This window comes from Lacerta agilis, chromosome 17, assembly GCF_009819535.1.
Source record: "Lacerta agilis isolate rLacAgi1 chromosome 17, rLacAgi1.pri, whole genome shotgun sequence".
Classification (NCBI taxonomy): Eukaryota; Metazoa; Chordata; class Lepidosauria; order Squamata; family Lacertidae; genus Lacerta; species Lacerta agilis.
This window is the reverse complement of record NC_046328.1, coordinates 17,790,564-17,813,842: the sequence shown is the minus strand read 5'-3', so window position 1 is coordinate 17,813,842 and position 23,279 is coordinate 17,790,564. Positions and strand designations below refer to the sequence as shown.

General features: G+C 49.4%; 1 protein-coding gene across 4 annotated transcripts in view; it reads right to left on the bottom strand.

Annotated features, from left to right (window-relative positions):
* NF2 (neurofibromin 2) overlaps positions 1-23,279 on the bottom strand; it is a 92,591-nt gene that overhangs the window by 28,683 nt on the left and 40,629 nt on the right. For 2 of the 4 annotated variants that reach the window (XM_033174361.1, XM_033174358.1), the window contains exons 9-14: positions 18,401-18,475; positions 15,996-16,109; positions 12,593-12,715; positions 10,243-10,460; positions 7,802-7,907; positions 549-676 (exon numbers count right to left, since the gene is read on the bottom strand). In XM_033174361.1, coding sequence (XP_033030252.1) covers positions 549-676; positions 7,802-7,907; positions 10,243-10,460; positions 12,593-12,715; positions 15,996-16,109; positions 18,401-18,475 — 764 coding nt within the window. Of the gene's footprint in view, positions 1-548; positions 680-7,801; positions 7,908-10,242; positions 10,461-12,592; positions 12,716-15,995; positions 16,110-18,400; positions 18,476-23,279 lie in introns of all 4 variants that reach the window. The other 2 variants (XM_033174359.1, XM_033174357.1) reach the window with 1 other exon arrangement.

Here is a 23,279-nt window from a genome sequence, read left to right as displayed (position 1 = left end):
TGACATCAGGATGACATCAAGCGACTGAGAAATGGGCAGTCCTACCAGCTGGTACAAGTCAAGGGTGAGAGGAGGGGTCTGCTTCATCAGCACGTTTGCTGCAGGGTATGCACTAGCGGAACAGCACCCAGAAGGACTGAACCCTGCACCCACCAGCTGGCGAATGGAGGGTTCAATCCTGCTGGCCACACATTCCCAGTGGGGTACCAGCTGATGAAGCAGTACCCAGCAGGACTGAATCCAGCCCTCTACAACTGACATCATCCAGTGACGTCAGCTGGTTGACAGGTGGGCATGGTTTGGGGGAAATGGCCTAGTGGGCCAACGTGAACCCTCCTAGTGGGCCACGATTGGTCCACAGCCCCCACATCATGCTGTAGACAATATTGAGCTAGATGGAAACATGGTCTGATATGATCTCGGTCAGCTTCCTATGCTTTTAAGTTAAATGTCACATTGAAAGAAAGAAGGGTGGGTGGAATCTGCATTGTGCCCATGCAGCACCACGGGACTATGAGTTGCCACAGTCAAGAAGGAGAACAACGCACTTCTCTTTCTCTATCTCCATGGACAACCTCTTCATGTCGGTATCCTTGAAGTCAAAGGAGAGGCTTTCGCTGATGAGGTTGAAGGTTGGCATGTCAGCAGGGAGCGCCGTTGAGCTTGAGTTCATCGGCTGCTAAAGGCAAAGCAGAGATTAATCACCCACTGCAGGTTGCTATTATTATCAGTCAAAAATGTATATGCCGCTTGATGCCGAGATTTGCATTTTAATTTTGGTGGTATTTCATGTTGTAATTCTGTCCTCTATCCTGAATTAGAAGAGCATCAGAAGAAGCTTGCTGGATCAGGGCCAAAGGCCTCTTTAGTCCAGCCACATGTTCTCACAGTGCCCAACCAGATGCTCCAAAGGGAAGACCAGAAGCAGGATCCGAGCACAAGAATACTCTCCCCTCTTGTGGTTTCCAACAACTGGCATTCAAAAGCATTGCTGCCTCTGGCCATGCAGACAGAGCATAGCCATTGTGGCTAGGAGCCATTATATGATACGGGGATATAGATATACTTTAATAGGGTAATATCTAAATATAATTTAGGCAACTAAGCAGGCTACAAGTATAAAAAAACAAGTACGCCAACATTAAAAGATAAAAGCATCCAGAATCAAAACAGACAATGAAACAATCCTGTTATAACATTAACATATAAACATCCCTAACTAAAACATGCAATGCAACAACCCCATTAAATCAGCACAGCAATTAAAACAAGGAGGCCCAGGTTGAGGTCAACAGTAGTTGCCTGCCCATAATGTTTCCTAGCGGGACAGGTGAGAGCGAAGAGGCACCTGGGTAACAAGATATACCTACCAGCAGGTGCCTGGACGCTTTATGGACATCCTGGCCCCATCAGTAACCAACTGTGTTCTTGCATCTAATTTAATGCCAGTAAGAAAGTACAGTTGGTCTCACTGCAGGAATCACACTTAACCCCTTTTGTTATTTTTCACAGGTTGCTGGACGCGGCTTTACTCCAGCAGGTTTTTTTGCACAGATCACAATTCCTGTAGCACGAGTCTGGTTGCTCTCTGATTCTGACTGCTATGTCTGGGGCTGGGCTAGCGATGGGGTGGTTTTATTTGCCTTCCTGCGGCTTGTGGATTGGCTCGCCTCTGAATCCCCGTGGAGCAATTTTGCTCTGGCCGTGTCTTCTGCAAAGCACATCGTGTCTTGGGGTTGTGTGGGCAGCTGGGAGTGGGAGATGAGTGGTGGATAGATGATCCTGCCTCCTGGCATGACCAGGTAGCCCTTTTGTGCCTCTCAATGCCGCAAGCCTGTGAATCTGACATTTATTCAGTGCCAGGGATGTGTGATAGAAACCCACACTACAAATTGGTCAGAGCAGCGGAGCTGATAACCATAACTCTTCCGGACAGCTGATGCCAAGAAGAAGGGCTTCAGGCTGAATGGATTTTACAACTCACTTGAAAAGCCTCAGAGATCAACGTCAAGCACAATTGTTTAGACCACAGGTCCTGGCTGAAATGCCGGAGAAGAAGAACAATGTGTACAAAAGCCACTGAAGCCTGTTGCAGCGATGCAAAGTACCTTCCACCCAGTTATTAACCTTACTTGCTTTTCCCGGGTGTGAGTCTGTGTGCTACTGTGTCCTAATGACAGAGGCACCAAATATCTAAAAGGCCACCTCCTTCCCTACAGATCCTCTAAGTCTGTAAAGATTGGCAGAGCATAAGAACATAAAAGAGTCTGCTGGAGCAGTCAAATCACCCATCTAGTCCCACATCCTGTTCCCACAGTGGCCAACCAGAAGCCTGTAGGAAACACCTGCTTTGCAGTGCCTGCAGGCCTACCTGGATGATCGTTTTCAGAGGGTGATGCCTGGGGAGTGTTGTCCGTCCCCATGGAGCCTTCAACCCCATGGGTTGCCCAGGGTTCAATTTTATCCGCTACGCTGCTTAACATCTACATGAAACCACTGAATGGGGTCAGCAATATGCTGATGGCACACAGCTTTGCTATTCCTTTACACACACAGGTGTGGCAGAGGATGTGCTGGACTGACGTTGTGCCTCAGTAATGGACTGGATGAGAGCCAGCAAGTTGAAGCTCAATCCAGGTTTCAGGCAGGGCATATTCCCAGTCCCGCCTGGAGATTAAACCAGGGACTCTCTGCATCTGAAGTACAGGTGGTTCTCTAGACCAGATGGGTGGCAGGTGGCCCTCTCTTGATGGAGTCATACCATCTCTGAAGGAGTAGGAAGAAGAAGAGGAAGAAGAGTTTGGATTTGATATCCCGCTTTATCACTGCCTGAAGGAGTCTCAAAGCGGCTAACATTCTCCTTTCCCTTCCTCCCCCACAACAAACACTCTGTGGGGTGAGTGGGGCTGAGAGACTTCAGAGAAGTGTGACTAGCCCAAGGTCACCCAGCAGCTGCATGTGGAGGAGCGGGGAAGCGAACCTGGTTCACCAGATTACGAGTCTACCACTCTTAACCACTACACCACACTGGCTCTCAATATGTAGCTTGGGGCTCCTTCTGGATCCACTGCTGTTGCCTGAGACTCCAGTGGTCTCGGTGACATGGGGAGCCTTCCCTCAGCTTTGGTTCATGGCCCAGCTGCACCCCTATCTAAGACAGGGATAACCTAACTTAATAATAATAATAATAATAATAATAATAATAATAATAATAATAATAATAATAATAACTTTATTATTTATACCCCGTCCATCTGGCTGGGTTTCCCCAGCCACTCTGGGTGACTTACAGCACATCTTTGCTCTGGTAACCTCTAGGTTAGATTACTGCAACATGCTCTTCTTGTGTTTCCCTCTTGAACTAAAGTGTTAGGGATTTACCCACTGATATGCCTTCCAGTGCTCCAGCCTCCAGTTTCAAGCAGCAGGCAGTCTCACCCCGTAATAAGTAACTTTACTCCATGGTAGGTATGCTAGCTTGAACCAACACAGCTACCCCTCAGTAAGCATCTTGCCTGCTCATTGCTCTCCTGCTAGTTTTTGCATGCCTATCTACTGAAAATGCACAAGACAACCCTGGGGGAAGCAAGGGACAATGAGAGGAACAGCACCCAAACTGCAATGATTCTGAAATATTCTTGTTCACCACCTGTGAGAATTACTGCCTTTCAGAGCAAATAAGTCGGCATTCTAAGCATTCCCACGGGCCACAAGAGAAAGAGGGCTGTGTCAGGCCCCTTTAAGAGATCCTCGGGAGAGATAGCAGCGGGCTGTATTTTTCAAAAAGGAGAAGCGCTTCTCTTATGAAACATTTCTAGGATTGATGCAGCTGGAGGGGTGGAGCCAAACTGCCGCTGTCTTACAATCTTCCTCTTAATTATACTTCAGTTCCAGGGGCAAAAATATACTCGCAATGCCTGCTGATTAGCTCCCAATGAAAACCTGGGGTGCATGCATGATAAGGAAGCCTTGTTTTGTTTTGCAGAGTTTAGTCAAGGACAAACTGGCCTGATGATCATCGTGCAACTGACAGTCCTCCTAAACCAGGATGCTTTGAACACAAGAATGTTCTGTATCTCACCTTCGCAATGAATGAACTCTAGGGCCTGAGGACCCCAGGTAAAATAGTCTTTCTCCCTCTCTCAGCACACTCTCCCAATTCATAATAACATAAGGCTTAGCAACTGCATACAGCATTTCAAAGGTTCAGAGTGCACTGCAAACCTTACTACATATGTGACAGCACTGGAAAGAAACCAATGTTTTAGTGTGGCCCCACCAGCACTTTGGAACTTCCTGCCTATTGACATCAGGCAGGAGCCCTCACTGTAATCTTTTCAGTGCCTTCTCAAAACATTGTTTTTTGATTAGACAAGCCTATCCAGAAATGTACCAGCCAAGGTATGCTTAGAGGAGCTCAGGTCAGTCTTTCCAAACCTGGTGCCCTCCAAATATTTTGGTCTACAATTCCTGCCAGCCCCACTGGCTTAAAAGAACAGTGAATTCTTAGGAAGGGGGGGGGGGAGAGAGAGAGAGAGAGAGAGAGACAGACAGACAGACAGACAGACAGACAGACAGACAGCATGGAAGTTCTATACCACGAGTGGCCCTCCTGATGTTGTTGCACTACAACTCCCATCTTCCCTCACCATTGCCCACGCTCACTGGGACTGATGGGAGTTGGAGTCCAGCAACATTAGGAAGGTCAAAGGTTTCCCAGCCACGCTCCGCAGCAACCTTCACTGACCTGGTGCCCTACAGGTGTTTTGAATGACAATTCCCATCAGCCCCAGCCAGCACAGGTAGCTCAAAACATCTGGAGGGCACCAGGCTGGCGTAGTCTGCACCACGGGGTTGTTGTGAAGATTACAGAGAGAAACAACGAATCTTTAAGAGGGGCCAGGTGATTGTGACAAATGCTGTTGCTTCCGTCATCATAAACCAATCTTTTAGAGATCAATCCTGCTGATTGCAATCCTTGGATCTCCATCCAGCCTCCTGGTTTCTCCATTCAGCCCCTTCTGCATTTGGGGGGATTGGGCCACAGCTCAGTGGTACAGCATCTGCTCTGCATGCAGAAGGTCCCAAATTCAATCCCCAGTATCTCCAGGTAGGCATGGGAATGTTAGCCGCTGAAACTCTGAAAAGCTGATGCCATTCAGTGTCGACAGTACTGAGCTGGACGGAGCGATTAAGTCTGACTTGGTCTAAAGACACCTTCCTATGTTCCCCATGCCAGGCTGGATCAGGCCAGTGGCCTATCTAGTCCAGTGTTCTGTTCCCACAGTGGGCAACCAGGTTGCCTAGGGGGAGCCCACAATCAGGACCCAGGCGCAAGAGACCCATTTCCTCCCGTGGTTTCCAGCAACTGCTATTCAGAAGCAACACAAGCGATGCTCGTAGCCATCGATAGCCCTATCCTCCATGAATTTGTCTAATGCTCTTTTAAAGGCATCTAAGTTGCTGACCACTGCTACGTCTTCTGATGTGTATCTTTCCGTATCTTGAGTGTGCACTCAAGAAGTGCTTTGTCTGTCCTGAACTGCAATCGCCCACAAGCGCAATCGCTGGCACCAGACCCATTTAAAGTCAGGGGCTCTTGTAAGGGAAAGCCAGACAGGCTGAGTGTTTGTTCCGAAGATTGTCTCTGACGGAACACCCGAGCAACTGGTGTTTCAACTCAAGGGGCTTCTGGCTAGAAATGGCAGGCTCATTTCGGCACTGCAGCCAGTGCTCTTAAAAGCTTCTGAACATTAGCAGACAGCCTCAGAGAACTGGGGGGGGGGGGGAGAGAGAGAGAGCCATTAAATCCAAGCCACCTTTGTTCTGCTTGTTTAAACACTCACTCAGGGTGATGCGGTATCGAAGACAAATTGGGATGGCGAGAGAGCCTGGGTAAAACTGCTGGTAAAAAAAAACCTGCTTATGGGGTTTATTTGTGATAGCGCAGAACACAACTTGCACACCCTTCTCTGCGTAACAGGAGTGAACAATTCAACGCTGGGGGCGCTGGAAGCTTCCCAGAGCTCTAAATTAAATGCTGGTTTTGCGTGTATGGGAGGGAATGCATCATTTGAATGCCCTCAACTGCGATGGACACTATCAAGCAGCGCTTCACGCGCTTCTGCTATGGCATTATAAATATGTATTTGCCTTCTGCGTTGCTATTAGCAGGCTGCTGGCAGGAGTCTTCCCAGGTAAGGGATCAGCCAGCACCCTAGACTTGGCCATCCCAGTGAGGGAGTGCCAGACATGCTGATTACTGGGGTTGGGGTGCTGTGGTGAAGAGGCCATAGCTCAGAGGGGAAGAGCATGTGCTTTGCATGCAGAAAGCCCGGGTTCAATCCCCAACGGATGCAAGAATAGGTGGGAATGTGCTACATCATAAATCCTGGCAATCTGCTGCCAGTCAGTGTTGACAATACTGAGCTAGATGGACCAACGATCTGACTGCAGCTTCCGGGGTTTGTAACAGTTCCGCATGGCTTTTCTACGGATCCAGGTGCAGTGTAGTCACCTGCACAATGGGACTCCCCACCCCCTGCCTGCCCCAAATCTGCTCTGGAGGTTTGGGGAACCCCTATCAGATATTTAGGGGGTTGCAGAGGGGGGGTGCCTTTGTGCAAACAGAAATCCTTGCATTGGGGGGATGCATTACTCAGCGCTACTTTGGGCACAGTCCTTTAACTTTTATCTTATTCTTAAAGTTCCCCGTGTCCCTCTCTCCAACTTAAGAGCCTCTGGGACCGGGATGTTCTCTGTTGCATTGCGCTGCTCTTTGCTCTATCAAATCCAAGCCCCGGCACAGTGCTCGCTACGAACAAAGCAAAATAAATGGGACACCAGAACCGCAGAGGGCGACACAGAAGCTCAGTGCCGCTCCGTAACGGCAAGTTCTGTCGGTTAACAAATGTGGGCGTTTAACAAAAGCCCAGTGTTTTGCTCCTCGTAAAAAAGTCTGTGGCCTTCCAGTTTAATTGGAGGTCTTGTTATTTTTCTGCCAAGGGTGATGATGACAAAGGGATTAAAGGAGCCGGCCATGTGCTGAAAACTCCGGGAACAGATGCCCAAATTACTCTGAGCTGAAAACTGGCTGATTATGATCACCAAACACACAGCAGGTCGTCTTGTAGGAGCCCCGACAATGAGGAAGAATCCCCAAAGCGTCCCCTGCCAACTTTTTTTTTTTTAAGGAAGAATTTTATAGCCTTTGATTTGTAACCTGGAAATCCAGACACCGAAGCGGAACCCCTGATTATTATGGCTTTCATTTTTAAAATGAATAGAATTTCTGGACCTCATAGAAAACTGAAGCGACAAGCTTTGAGCAGTTTCTGCTAAAAGCAACACCAGAGCATGTTGTTTTGGATGATGATGTTGGCGGTGGTGAGGATGATGATTTCTGTACTGCACTGCAGGATCACAGGGTGGCTTGCAATATAAAAAAACAAAAATGCATAACGTGGTAACAAACAAAAACAATACTCCCCACACCACCCCGCTACACACACAGAGTTTAAAAGGCCATAGATTGTTTAAATAGCCAAAGGCCTGGGAGAAGAGGAATGTTTTCGCCTAAAGATATGTAATGAAGGTTCCCTGGGAAGAACATCCCACAAAAAGGGAGCCGCTGCAGAAAAGCAGAAAATTGTATATAAAGCCAGCAAAGGAACAGCTCTGCTCAGTTTGCATAATTGCAATGCTGGGCTTCGGGTTGCAGATCTCAGAGGATGCCCAGGGGCGAGCAGCACAGAGTCACAAGGGGCAAAATGATGCCCCTATGTATAAAATGTCTTCTTACTGTGTAAGACGTCTTGCTGGTTATTTCCAATAGCTTCTGCTTGGCTCTTCGCTCAGAGTCTCGAGCTTCCTGGAGGTCCTGCTTGAGCTGATCGGCCTCCTTCGCCCTGCACACAAGCAAAATACAAAAGAGGAGGTCAAGGGCCTAAACTAGGCAGTGGTGGGCCAAATCCAACACTCTACCCTAGCCTTTGCCACCTTGGCAATGTTTTTACAGTTCTCTCCAGATGATTTGGACTGCAACTCCCATCATCCCCAGGCAGCACAGCCATTTTGGACTGGCAACTCCCCATCAGCCTGCAGCCACCATGCTGGGAGCTGAAGTCCAAAATGGCTGTGCTGCCTGGGGATGATGGGAATTGGAGTCCAGATCATCTGGATGGCACCCGGATGGCAAAGGCTGCCTCCACCCACAATCCCACTTTTGCATCTCTCCTTCCCCAAATGGCAGGAAACGGCAGCGCTTCATCTGTCTTGACAGTTGTCCAGGGAAGGAGAAATGAAATGAAATGAGGGGGTGAGGGGGTAGGGAGAGAGAAACTTGTTTTTGACTGTTGTCCAGGACAAGTTCTGCTTCCCACCACCCAGCAGCAGAAGCTTCTATCTTCTAAAATGTAGGCTGCAGAACTTTTCGCCCTCCGGATGGTGCTGGACAACAATTCCCACCAGTTCTAACCACTGGCCATGGTGGCTGAGGCTGATGGGAAATGGAGTCCAACAGCATCCAGAGGGCCAGAGGTTCCCCCAGCCTTGTTCTACACACTAATCTCATGCCACTAAGGGTGGTTTGGATCACCCATCTAAGAAAAGACAAGCACCACTGAATTACGGCATTGGAGGTTTCAAGAACCACTGCCTACCCCTCATCCTCGACAGGTTCCTCTGAAGCGGCTGAGGTGGTGGTGGGGGGGGGAGAGGAGAGAGAAAATAAGTAATCAGCTCTTCTGAACAAGATCCGCCGTAGATGTTTTTGGCAAGCGGGGCGGAGGTATAAAGGAAGGAGGAGAAAGTTACCAAGCAGGAAAAGACAGAAGCCCAGACACAGGAGCGGGGAAAAGTAGTAGTTCAGAATGAAATTAAGGCTATTGTTAATTCAACCACTAATGAATGCAATTTATGACAAAAGCCCTTGGCAGCGGCCCTTGTATGCCCAGAGGACCACGGAGACGGAGCCCTGGCGTGCGGTGGGAGCCTCGTGATTGGCCGGGAGAGGAGGGGGAGATCTGGAGCGAGATATTGGGACAAGGGAGGGGGAGAGTAATGAATTTGGTGTTTTAATATCTAGAGGCAAAAAACTTAATTAATGGCATCTGAATGCTTTGGAGACGGCAGCGTGGCGGTTCTTGAGCAGCTGAAGACACAGTTGGGCCCCAGGCCCGAAGGTTTGGCAGGATGGTGCATCTCGGCACTGGGGTGCTCAGTTGAAGTGTGTGCATGGCGAGGAGGGAAGCAAGGGATTGCAGTGGGGCCAGGGTGTGTGTGAAAAGGATGGGATCACAACATGCCATCCCAAGGAAATCAAGGAGTTCACCTGTACTGAACTGGTTTGTAAGAGGCATCTCATTGAACTTTGTCTAGTGCTTCAGATCATTCCATGCTCATTGGCCATGCCCACACCTGAAGGACCGGGTGCATAGCCTGGGAGTCATTTTGGACTCACAGCTGTCCATGGAGGTGCAGGTTAATTCCAGGGTGGCTGCTCCATCTGGTACGCCGGCTGAGACTTTACCTGCCTCCCCATTGTCCTGCTAGGGTGGTGCATGCTCTGGTTATCTCCCACTTAGACTACTGCAACGTGCTCTACATGGGGCTACCTTTGAAGGTGACCCGGAAACTACAACTAATCCAGAACACGCCAGCTAGACTGGTGACCGGGAGCAGCCACTAGGAAGGTATAGCACCGGTCCTGAAAGACCTACATTGGCTCCCAGTACGTTTCATGGTGCTGACCTGTAAAGCCCTAAATGGCCCTGTATACCTGAAGGAGTGTCTCCACCCCCATCATTCAGCCCCGACACTGAGATCCAAATCCAAGGACCTTCTGGCGGTTTCCTCACTGCGAGAAGTGAGGTTATAGGAAGCCAGGCAGAGGGCCTTCTCGGTAGTGGCTCCCTCCCTGTGGAATGCCCGCCCATCAGATCTCAAGGAAATAAACAACTATCTGGCTTTTAGAAGACATATTATGGCAGCCCTGTTTAGGGAAGTTTTTAATGTTTGATCTTTATTGTGTTTTTAATATTCTGTTGGGAGCCACCCAGCGTGGCTGGGGAAACCCAATCAGATGGGTGGGGTACAAATAATAAAATTAGTAGTAGTAGTAGTAGTAATAGTAGTAGCCTTTAACTTTGTGCTACACTGAACACAACCCAATGCCAACAAAAACAAGGAATGAAATGCTGTAAAGCCCCCAAACCGGTAGGTGCGCTTCCCTCCCTGCCTGACCTTCGTTCCGACTCTTCCGCCATCTTCAGCGCCAGCATCTCTGCCTCCAGCACCTTCTGCTCCATCAGCCGTTTCTCCTCCTCGGTCCGGATGGCCGTGGCTTTGATCCGCTGCATCTCCTGCTCCGCCTCAGCGGCTTTCTGAGCCAGGAGCTTCGCTTCCTCTTCCGTGATCTGAGCTTTCTCGGCCAGCAAGTCGGCCGTTTCTTCGGATCTCATCTGGGCAAGAAGGGTGGAGAATTACACACAAGGGGCTCTGACGCAGCGGCGATGCGCCGCTGGTTAGGCTAGAAGCCATGACGGCTATGCTCTGCCTCCACAGCTGGAGGCAGCAATGCTTCTGAACACCAGTTGCTGGAAACCGCAGGGGGTGAGAAGGCTCTTGACCTGCAAATCCTGCTAGCAGATTTCTCACTGGGGCATCTGGTTGGCCACTGTGAGAACAGGATGCTGGACTAAGGTGAGCCACTGACTTGATCCAACAGCCTCATCTGATGTTCTTATGGTCTGTGGTCAAAAGGCTTCCTAAGAGATGGGCAATGAACATGACCCATGCCACCCCTCACGGTTGCAAAGAGGCTCATATTGGAAGGATAAATGCCCACTTTGTACTACTCGGGGGCCTGAAGATCTCACTGCCCTTTCTGCAATTGGAGCTGGAGCTTATCACCATAAATCTCATTTGGATACCTAAGAACATAAGGAGAGCCTGCTGGATCAGGCCAATGGCCCATCTAGTCCAGCATCCTGTTATTAGTGGCCAACCAGATGCCTATGAGAAGCCCACAAGCAGGATCTTATCACACTCCCCTCCAGCTGTTTCCAGCAACTGGTATTCAGAAGCATTACTGCTCCCAACAGTAAATGGAGAACATAGTCATCCTGGCTAGTAGACAGCAATAGCTTTCTCCTCCATCAATTTGTCCAGTCCTCTTTTAAAGCCATCTAGGTTGCTCGCCTTCACTGCCTCCTGAGGGAGTGAGTTCCACAGTTTAAATAGGGGTGAAAAAATTCTTTCTTTCCCCCTGTTTGGATTTATGGGCTGCCTATATTAATTTGTAAGTTTTAAGTCAGGATCAATGGGAAATGTCAGCTGACAAAGTTTATTTCTTTATTTTCTGTTATTTGTTTAAAAAAAAAAAATCTTCCCACAACAGACTCTGGACTTCCTTTGAGGTGCTAAACTAAGGTCCGTACCACTTCGCATTGGGACTCCCAGGACTGAATGTCGCTCCATGAAGAAAATAAAGGAAATCCAGGCACACAGAAAACTAGCAACTCAAGAAGAAATCTGGCTATGACATTTCTCCCTGAGATGCTAACCTTCTACATGCAGTTTGTCTGTCTGTCTGTCTGTCTGTCTGGAGAGCCACTATCTGGAGTCAGAGGAGTTCCAGTACAGATAAAGGTTGCCCACCTTCATGAGAAGGAAACCTCTGTCAGTGACCATTCCACCCAGCAGCAGCCAGAAAGAATCTGGAAAGGAACAATCCCTCGGCTTCCCTGAAACACTCTCCATGCAAAAGACACACAGCCAGTGGTCTTTTCCACCTGTAAAACAACTGCACCAGAATGCAGAAAGTCTTTCCTTTTACTCTGCTTTTCATTTTACATCTATTGCGAGCCATTCCGGCAGGATCAGTCTACCTTACTCTTAGCAGGATGCTGAATGGAATTTTAATTGACTAATAATTATTTTTTCGAAGAAAAGAAGGAAAACCAGCTCAAATGGGCTGGTGACCACAGGAGCAATTTAAACTTATCCTGCTGCGGGTGGCACAATTGCCTTTGCCAGCTTAGTGCCCTCTACATGGGGCTGATGGGAGTTGTAGTCCAACAAGAGTGGTTAAGGCTCCCTACTGCACCATCAGAGTCCATTTCCCCAACACTGTGGTGACCAGCTGCCCCGTCCTTTGCTTCTGAAACCTGGATGATGTGGGACCTTCTGCATGCAAAGCAGATGCCCTACCCCTGAGCTACTGCCCCTCCCCTAAAATTAAACTAAGTTTCTAGTCCTTATGCTTCTGGGAAAAAAGAAGAGCTGAATTAAACAGGAAGTTGTCTTATACTGAACCAGACTACCATCTACACTGATTGGCAATGGCTCTCCAGGGTTTCACTTATAGGAGACAGGTATTGAACCTGCAACCTCCTGCATACAAAACACTACCCTTCCCCAAATGAGTAAGCTTGATGTTGCAGAGTCTGAATACAGGCAAATGGAGCATCTACTCTGACTAATGAGGACAAGTCTTGCTGAGGAGAGGGGTCTTCCTTCTACCAGGCATGTCATGTTAACGGGACCATGCCATTGCAGTGGGCGGCTTGCCACCTCCTGGAGAGAGACTTACCAAGGCTTCGTTAGCCATCGTCGCCTCATCTTTCAACTGCAGCAGCCTCCTCTCTAACTCATCCCTCGTCCGCTCTGCCTCTTCTCGCATCTGCTTCTCTCGAGCCAAACGCTGGCGTTCCATCTTGGAGGGTGGGGTGGGGGGAGAGGCGGGTTGGGGAAGCGAGGACAGCAGAAAATAGTAAATAAGCAACCAAGGCATGCAGATCGTAGGCATTCTGCACCGAACAGAAATCCAATTTATCAGGGCCGTGCGACAGAAGTCAGACATCTGCTCGCCACAATCAATTCCACTTCCGCAATCCAGGTTTACAAAGCAATTTAGATGCTTTGTTAAAGAGCGGGGAGATTTCAAGGCACAGGGTCCGCTGCCAGGCTGCTGGTAGACACTTTGGAAGAGGCCGACGTGGAGGTTCTCGGTGGACTTCCTGGCTCTCTGCACCTTCCGATTTAGGAGCCCTCCCTCAACAATTATTTTTTCCCCTTCTTGCTCTTCATTATCCTCTCAAAATGTTGAACCACTTCCCCGCTCTAGGTAAACAACACATTTAACCTCAGTTGGCCACATCTTGGTCTCTGAGCAGTGTGCAGGAAGGTTAAGAGGGACAAAATCAGTTAAAAACTAGCCGTAGAAGTCAGAAAAATGGCTAGAGATGCCTGCAGAAATTTTAAAAGTTATGCACTAGGTGCTGGAAATTCAACGGTGACTGGGCCTGCATGAGGGGATGCAACAGAATTGAGCCCAAAATGCTCTAGTCTAGTGGATTTGAGCCATGCATCCAAGTAACAATGACCTCAGTGATCACACAGTGATGAAAGGAGCCAGGCAGTTCTCAAGGTATCCTTGGCCAAAGTTGCTTAGGGCCTTGCAAATGCATACAAGACCCTGGAATCTGAACCGGTAGTATATGGGTAGACCGTGCGACCTTTAAAACACTGGTGCTCTGTGCTGGAGTTAAAGTCTGACCTCACCAGCAGTCCAGCTGCAGCATTCTGCACCAAGTAGAGCATCCAAACCAATCCCAAGGGGAGCACTGATTTTTTTTTTAAGCCTTTATGCACTGGGTGACACTCCCTGAGACACAACACGTTCCCCTCTTCCTAGAACTCAGGGTGAATCAATTTCCTTTTGGACACATTTGGTTTTTTACAGCTCAAGTTGACCTGGGTGCAAGGCAGCCAACCCAGAGAGACTACTATCGATGCCCATGGAACTAAGCCAAGAGCCGTAACATCACCGACACAGGCAAATCCAAGACAAGTACTTTTAACCTAACCTTCCCGTAAGCTGAGCGTCCCCTGGCACACGGAGGCACTTGGCCGCGGCCGCCTAACCGCTTCCCCAGAAGTGGCAATCTATATTCCGAGCAACACCGCGCAGATTAGCTGTGTGGGTTTCAGCAAGTAGAAAAGGTCTACAAGCAGAAAACCATGATTCATACAATCCAATTTGCTGATATGTGCTCATTGGCTCCATGCTGCGGCCTGAGATGCGGCGCGTCTGCTGGCTGGGCTGACCCGCAGCAGATAAAAAGAGGCCAGGCTCGGAATTAGCATGCAGGCGCCATGCGGCGGAAGAGCGGCTCGCATTCCATCACCATCTAATTAGGACACGGCTCCCCCTCCCTCCCACAACTGCAGCCAACCTCCCCAAGACACAGCAAACATACGAGCGCCACGACCGAGAAATAGGTTTACAAAGCGGCAGGGGAGAGAATGGACAACATTTAAAGATCGTATGCCCGCAGAGTGGACACCGTTTTTCTGGCCTGGTAGTTTGGGCACCGGCAGCTGCAAGGATGGGCTGCTGCAATGCACTCTACGCGGGGCTTCCCCAGCAATTGACCCGGAAACTGCAGTCAGCGCAAGATGCTGCAGCGTGGTTGCTGGCGGGAGGGAGACCGCGTCAGCGCAAAACACCTCTGCTCAGAGATCAGCACAGGTTGCCCATTTCTTACAGGGCCAAGTTTGTTGGTATACAAAGCCCTTGAAGGCTTGGGACCGGTTTACTCCCGTGATTGCCTTGCTCCAGTGGGATCCCAAAGTGGGCAGGACTAGCTGGAGGCGCTCTGAGATGCAAGAGCATGGGCAGGGGGCTTGCCGGAGGTGTAACTGACTATCAGGCTTTGAAAAGCTGGCAACATTGGATCAAGCTCATCAATATTGTTGAATTAAGCTAATTAGTTTGAGTTGAGTTTTGAATAAATGTGCAACTAACCATTTGCATTTGGAATATCAGGCCCAGTATACCTGAAGGAGTGTCTCCACCCCTATCGTTCAGCCCAGACACTGAGGTCCAGCTCCGAGGGCCTTCTGGAGGTTCCCTCACTGCAGGAAGTGAGGTTACAGGGAACCAGGCAGAGGGCCTTCTCAGTAGTGGCGCCCACCCTGTGGAATGCCCTCCCATCAGATGTCAAGGAAATAAACAACTATCTGACGTTTAGAAGACATCTGAAGGCAGCCCTGTTTAGGGAAGTTTCTAAAGTTTGATGTTTTATTGTGTTTTTAATATTCTGTTGGGAGCCGCCTAGAGTGGCTGGGGAAACCCTGCCAGATGGGCGGGGTATAAATGAATTATTATTATTATTATTATTATTATTATTATTATTATTACAGTTGTACCTCGCGTTACGAATGCTGTGTGTTGCTTTTGTCACGGGTTACGAACGCGCCAAACCTGGAAGTACCAGAATAGGGTTACTTCCGGGTTCGGCGGTTCACGCATGCGCAGACATGCAAAATGACGTCACGTGCATGCGTAGAAGCGCCGAATCGCGTCGTGCACATGCACAGACACGGTGCTTCAGGATGCAGACCTTTCAGGTCACAAACGGGGCTCCGGAACGGATCCCATTCATAACCAGAGGTACCACTGTATTATTATTATTATTATTATTATTATTATTATTATTATTATTAGTGATTAACTGTTAGTGTTTATTCCTGTGTTGCAGGGGGTTGAACTAGATCACTCTTCCATCTCTACAATGCTATGATTCTATGGAATTCTATTGTGTTATTATCTTCCTTAGCGGGTTGTGAAAACCGCTACTCTGAATAATGCATTTTATAAGGTAGGGTAGAGGGCAGTGGGGTGACTTTATGGTACCAAGAGGGCAGTGACCCCAAAATGTTGGGGAACCATTGCCTCACCCCATATATGCGAACTCAAGCACTGGATCTCTCTGTTATGCAACTTTAAAACTGTCCTAGCAGACAGTGAATGTCGGAAACAGTCCGAGTTTCCAGAAATCTGCAAAATTTGCCTGGGATTGTCAGCTCTCGCCCACAGGTGCCAAACGTTCGCAGCAATGCCGACGTTGCAGCAGTTTCCTCTGGAGAGATCCCGAGTGCACAATTCAAGTAGATGTTAAGAAAGGAACAGGACCCTCCCTTTCTCTGACCTGTTTCCTGGCCTTCTCCTCCCGGGCCTGGGCTTTCATCTGCTGGACTTCCAGGGAGTCTGCTTTCCTCCTCCTCATAAACAGGTCGTGGTTTCCAATGCACAGTTGCAGGATCTGGCTCAGCCAATAAGGAGAGGAGAAGAGGCTATCAAGTTTGTGTTCACACCACCAAGCATTTGAAAACAAAACACTTTTGTCCTCCACCCCACCTTGCTGCAAAGAACTGCATGCCAACCCCACCATGTTGAGACATGCCACAGTCGTCAATAATGCCAAGGAATAGCTGTTTCTGGTGGCTTCTGTGTAGCAACTGTAATATCTAGATCAGACTCACGTGACCATCATAGGAAGCTGCCTTATACCAAATCGGACCACTGGAACATCTAGCACAGCTTTGTTTACATCAGGAGTGGTGATGCTGTGCTCCTTTAGATGTTGTTGGACCACAACTCCTGTCATTCCTGACTACTGCCTATGTTGGCTGAGGCTGATGGGACCCCACAGTCCAATAATATCTGAAAGACCACAGCTTCCCCCATCCATAGTCTACACTGGCTGGCTGTCTTTCCTGACCCTACCTGGAGATGCTAAGGATCAAACCTGAGACTCTGCCAGTGAGATATAACTCTTCGCAATGAAAAGGAAGATTCTAGTCCTCATGATTCTAAATAAATGGTAAATAGGAACCTAGTAACCTGCCTTCTGCCATTAGACTGCTGATGCATTTAGCTCAGTGCTTTATTGCTTCCTTTGTTACTTATCCTTGGTATTTTATTCCATTTCCAATTTCAATACAATAAAATGCAAAATGAGAAAGAGAGTCAGTGGTGGCATAGTGGTTAAGAGTGCTGCACTAGGACCTGGGAGACCAGGGTTCAAATCCCTGGCTCAGCTATGAGGCCCATTGGATGAACTTGGGCCTGTCCCTTTCAGCCTAACCTACCTCGCAGGGTTGCTGTGAGGATAAGGTGGAGAGGAAGAGAACCATGCACACCGCCTTGAGCTTCTTGGTGGGAAGGTGGGGGTTTAAATATAAAAATGCAATTAAAAAACAATGTGACTATTTAGTGCAATGGATGTGCCGTCTCACATCTTCAGACAACTCCCATCGGCCCCAACATCGCATGGCTGTGCTGGCTGGGGTAGATGAGATTTGTGGTCCAGAACATCTGTAGGGCATCATATTGATGCAGACGGACTGGCAGCAGTTCTCCAATAAATAATAAACACATGAGTGGGTTGGAAATTAGCTGTCTCTGTAAGGCAGACCGATCCCTTACTTGAAGGTTTAGCTCAGAAAAAAAAACTCTGGATGAAAAGGGGGAAAGGAGAAGAGCCCCCTTTTTATGCGGCTCTCAAATGGGGATCAGCGGGAGGAGCTGTGAGTTCAAAAGGAGGAAAAACAATGGAGCATAGTGTTTGACCACAGAGCTCGGAGTTTCCAAGAGACCAATTTTCCAAGCAGAATCTGCCAGCTATTCAGACAAAGCCAGGCTTCTGCTGCTGCTGTTGCAGCAACAATGGCGGGATTGTTCACCGGCCTTTCATGCAAGAGAGTCACTCACGAAACCATCCAGAAGCTTGCTGCTACTATCCACGTTTTCTCTCTCTCTCTCTCTCTTCCCACACCCATCCAGCCTGAGATTAAGAATCTCATGCCATATATATATATATAGCCAGAAGCCTGCTGCTACTATCCTCTTTCTTTCTTTCTTTCTTTCTTTCTTTCTTTCTTTCTTCCTTCCTTTCTTCCTTTCTTTCTTTCTTTCTTTCTTTCTTTCTTTCTTTCTTTCTCTCTCTCTCTCTCTCTCCTCCCCCCCAAACCCTGAGATTAAGAGTCTCATGCTCTATTTATATATATAGGGCCAGAAGCCTGCTGCTACTATCCACTTTCCTTTCTTCCTTCCTTCCTTCTCTCTCCCCCCCCCCCAAAAAAAAACACCCTGGGATTAAGAGTCTCATGCACTCTCTCTCTCTATAAATAGGGCCATATAGCTCAGTACTGTCTACACTGACTGGCAGCAGCTCTCCAGGGTTTCAGGCAGGGCATCTCTTCCAGCCCTTACCTGGAGATGCCTTTGGGGACTAAACCAGGGACCTTCTGCATGCCAAGCAGCCAATAAGGCTGTGCTCCCATCAGCCCCAGCATCATACGGCTGGGCTGAGGCTGGTGGGAGTTGCATCCCATAACATCTGGAGGGCATCAGACTCATGCAGATGGGCTGGCATCGGCTCTCCAGGTCTGCAGTGCGATTTGCACCTTTCCAGCTCCCCAGAGCCTTCATCTTTCATCTCCTGCACACCAGCATTTCATGCAGCCTGGGGCCCCTTGCCTTGGAAAGATGCCTGGCTGCTCAGCAGAGAGGCTGCCACAATGGAATTCTTGCATCCTCCTTCAGACTTACCAGCTTATTCACACGCAGCTTTGAAGAGTTGAATTTGAAGACGTCAATCTTTTTGTCCAGAGGCTTTATCGTAAACTGCGAGGGAGGAAGGAGTTGTCAAAGGGTGGAGTAAAAATGAAATAAAGGAAGAGGGGTGAGCCCTGATGGCCGAGCCCAGTCTTATGCATATCGGATAGGAGCGCCAGAATCTCTCTTATACTAAGTCAGAGCAGTGGTCCATCCAGCCCAGTACTGCCAACACTGACTGGCAGCAGCTCTCCTGGGTTTCAAGCAGGGAGCCTTTTCCCCAAGCCTACCTGGCACTGAACTTGGAAGAACCCTTTGCATGTAAAGCATATGCTCTAGGCACTGAGCTATGGGTCAGAACCCCGGTCCATACTGAGTCAGTGCCTTGGATCCATTTGGCTCAATATTGTTTACTCTGACTGGCAGGGTTTCAGGCAGGGGACATTCCCATCCCTAGGAAGAGATAGCTGGGACCTTCTGTGTGAAAAGTAGACCCTCCACCCTCTGAGCTGCAGCATTTCCTTTTAAAGGTGAATGCACCTTGAAGATTTACTTTCCGGCTGGCTGCCAACACAGAATCAGTCAAAGGACAATCACTCCCTCGGGTTGGGGAAGTTCAGTGTTCTCCAGCCATTTTCACAACCCACAAACGGTAAAGTGGAAATCAAGGCATTCTTTGCTCACAGGCCGCACTGAATAAAAAGTTTTATTTCTCAGTGCACGGAGAGAGGGAGAAAGAAGCGCCAGCCTGTCTCTTTTTTTAGCAAAGGAGTGCGTTGGGTTGTTTCGCCAGTTGAGTCGCCAGCCTGCCTAGAATGGGAAGCAGAGCTGCAGTGCTGTGTAGTGGTTAGAGTGTTGGACTAGAACCTGGGAGACCAGGGTTCAAATCCCGACTCAGCCGTAAAGGTCACTGTGTGACCTTGGGCCACTGGCTGCTTCCGAGCCTAGCCTACCTCGCAGGGTTGTCGTGGGGATTAAACGGGGACAGGGGTGAACCAGATACACCACCTTGAGCTAATTGTGGGGGGAAGGTGGGATTTAAACACAATCAATAAACAAAACAAATAATAGGGCGAAACAGCAGCACGGAGCCTCAGATCTCAACTCTGGCTGCCGGGGGGGGGGGGATCCCTGAGGATTTGCTGCCAGCCACGAGGACCATTGCAGTCCCAGGCATGCGCTTGATAATAGACACACTAGATTAAACACCTCTGATGTTTCGGTACAGCTGTCCTGCGCCACTATTAAGCCCCGCTTACTATCGTGTCACATCTCGCTTGCGGCCGTCTTATTACGAGGATTATTGACGTGATAAAAGATGACAGATCCTTCCCTCGAGGGGCGGCTCTATTACAGGCTATTATGTTCCAGGCCCAGCAGACGAGGTCCTGGGCCTCTCAATTCCTGGTGGAATACTGTACACAGTTATGGGAGGGAAGCGGGGGCCGACATAAACTGATAAAACTTGTGTATAGCCAGAAAAGGGAGAGAGGGGAAGGATCTTGCAAGAATGCTAACTGTAATAGGATTATGCATCCAAAACTGTAATTTAAAAAATAAAAAGAGCGCATCATAAACTAATTGCTTCAAGCTTCAGCAATAATAATAACTGAAGTAGAACGACTTAAGCTCTTGGCCCTCACCAGATAATGTTTAAATGTTATCAATCCTCCTTTTCCTGCCCGCCTCCCACCAAAAAAAGAAAAAGCCGCTGCTAATTTCGTCTGCATTGCCCTGTTTGCATCAGTCTTAAAAGAAAGAAAACTGCAGTCAATGTTTTCCCGGACAGGGGAGCGAGGAACCGCTGTACCAATTAAAACAGGCGGCCGTTTTTAAAGAACTGCAGAGTCCAGGAGGTTAAGGGATTCTCTGCAGTCCTGCTATATCAGGGATAGCCAGCATGGCGCAAGTCAGACACTGTTGGACTACAACTCCCATCATCCCTGCCTCCTGGCCATATTGTCAGGGGCGTCGCTAGGGGGGTGCGGTGGGGGCGGTACGCGACAGGGGCCACAAGCGGCGGGTGGGGGCAACAAGCGGCGGGTGGGGGCGACAAGCGGCGCCCCTCCCGCCACTCCCCAGGCAACGCCGGTCACCCCGGGAGCAGCAGCGCTGCACGGATGGGGTGCTCCCTCGGCCGTGCACTGTTGCTCCCGGGGTGACCGGAGCGAGCGGCGGCGCATGGGGGTGACAAGCGGCAGCCCCTCCCGCCATTCCCAAGCGCTGCCGCTCCCTCCGTCACCCCAGGAGCAACAGCGCACGGCCGAGGGAGCACCCTGTCCGTGCAGCGCTGCTGCTCCCGGGGTGACCGGCAGCGTGGGGAGTGGCAGGAGGGGCCGGCGCTTGTCAGCCCCACGCGCTGCCGCTGGCTCCGTCCCCCCGGGAGCAGCAGCGCACGGTGTGTGCGGTGCTGCTGCTCCTGGGGCAACGGAGCGAACGGCGACACGTGGGGGGGACAAGAGGCAGCCCCTCCCACCATTCCCACGCGCTGCCGCTCCCTCCGTCAGAGTGCACGCGCAGGCGCACTCTGTCATCGGATCGCCGCTTCCACAGCCTCCTTTTGAGCCGGAGAGATTAAAAGCGAGCTCTTCGGCTTAAAAGAGGGCTGCAGAAGCGGCGCCGGCACCCCCGGAAACGCCCTGCGGGCGGAGCGTCATGACGTCACAATGTGATGTCACGACGCCCCGCCCCCGGAGCGTTTCCTTTGCCGCCCCGGGTACCGCGGAGCCTTACTCCGCCACTGCATATTGTCAAGGGTCGATGGGAGGCAAGGTGCAGCCACTCTGGCCATCCCTGTGCCAGACAGACCAGTCAAAAGGACATCATCATCATAATTATTTATTGAATTTATATACACTGTATGTAGGTAAAGGTATAGGACCCCTGGGCGGTTAAGTCCAGTCAAAGGTGACTATGGGGTTGCGGCGCTCATCTCGCTTTCAGGCCGAGGGAGCCGGCGTTTGTCCACAGACAGCTTTCCGGGTCATGTGGCCAGTAGGACTAAACTGCTTCTGGCGCAACGGGACACCGTGACGAAAACCAGAGCGCATGGAAACACCGTTTAACTTCTCGCCACAGCGTTATTTATCTACTCACACTGGCGTGCTTTCAAACTGCTAGGTTGGCAAGAGCTGGGACAGAGCAACGGGAGCTCACTCCGTTGCGGGGATTCGAACCGCCGACCTTCCGATCGGCAAGCCCAAGAGGCTCAGTGGTTTAGACCAGTGTTTTTCAACCTTTTTTGTGCAAAGGCACACTTGTTTCATGAAAAAAATCACGAGGCACACCACCATTAGAAAATGTTAAAAAAATTAACTCTGTGCCTATATTGACTATATATAAAGTAATTTTTCAATTTTTCCCACGGCACACCAGGCAACATCTCGCGGCACACTAGTGTGCCACGGAACAGTGGTTGAAAAACACTGGTTTAGACCACAGCGCCACCCGTGTACACTGTACATTTAATGAACTCTTTTAGTGATTTAACAGCTGTTCGTTTGTTGTCTTTACATTCCACCTTTCTCCCTGCAAGAAGCTCAAGGTGGCTGACGTGGACCTCCCCCTCCTCATTTAACCCCCATAGCAGCCCTGAGAAGCAAGTTAGGCTCAGAGATTGTGATAGGCCCAAGCTTCACATGGCCAAGTAGGGATTTGAACCCTGGTCTCCCAGGTGCTTGTCTGATCCTCTAACCACTTCCACTGCATGGCTTCCCCTAAAGCAGTGGTGGTGAACCTTTTAGAGACCGAGTGCCCAAACTGCAACCCAAAACCCAATGATTTATCACAAAGTGCCAATCCGGGGGATAATGGGGGAGAGTTGTTGAGCTTTTTTTGGGAGGAGTTGTTGAACTTATATCTGCACTTTATGTATAATATTTTCAAAATAAATAGTTGCCTTTCTTAAATTACTGATTTACTAAAATTCAAGAAAACACAAATTGCCTCCAGAAAATGTATACATGTTACTTAAGAGGCAATTCAAAGGTTGAATAACTTTTGCTATGCTCTGACATCAACGGAGGCCACAAAACCGTTCCCCAAAGCACAAAACATACATATGAAAAGTACAAAACGCAACATTTATTGGCACAGCTCCTTCCCACTGACCCCTTGACCAGCATTCAGCTGACTAGGACCAAGATCACCTGAAGGGGGAGAATAGCTCTAATTTTATTTTTAGGAAGCCTTATGGGCCATGAATGGACGTTCTTCCACTGAATTGCTTTTAGTCTGCTAGAAACTATTTAAGTTATTGCAGTTTTTATGCCGACTTTTAAAAAAAGCGATTTGTGAAATATATGATTATTACCCCACTATGAGGGCAATAATACACTCAGGTCAGGAAAAACCCCTATCCGTGTGTATTCAGAAGTAATGTTCTGTTGAATTCAATGGGACTTGCCCCCGTGTAATGGTATCTCCCGCCCTCCCCCCTGGGGGGCTCAACCATAGCAAGTAAGAGAAAGGAATATATGAGGGGAGAAAAGAGAAGCCAACGTCTAAGCTGCTCCGACAGCCCTAGAGCCGATCGGACGACACGCTCATCGGTTGCAAAAGCTGCCTGTCCTGTCCTTGCTCCAAACCCATTGGGTTGTCCGCATCAAATCCCACCTCCTACACCGAGAATCGCCCGGCCCCTCGCAGGCAGCACGCCTAGGCTAAGTGCCCATTGGACAGGCCTGAGGAGGTTTCCCCCCCTCTCCTTATCCATTTCTGTTGAAGCGTGACTTACTATAGGGAGCGTTTCCCGCCTGCTGCGGCATTTGGGGAGGGGAGAGGCTGTCACCTTTGCAAACCACAAAAAAATGAACCTGATGGGGCGATGGCGCGTGTGCCCACAGAGAGGGCTCTGCGTGCCCACTTGGGCACG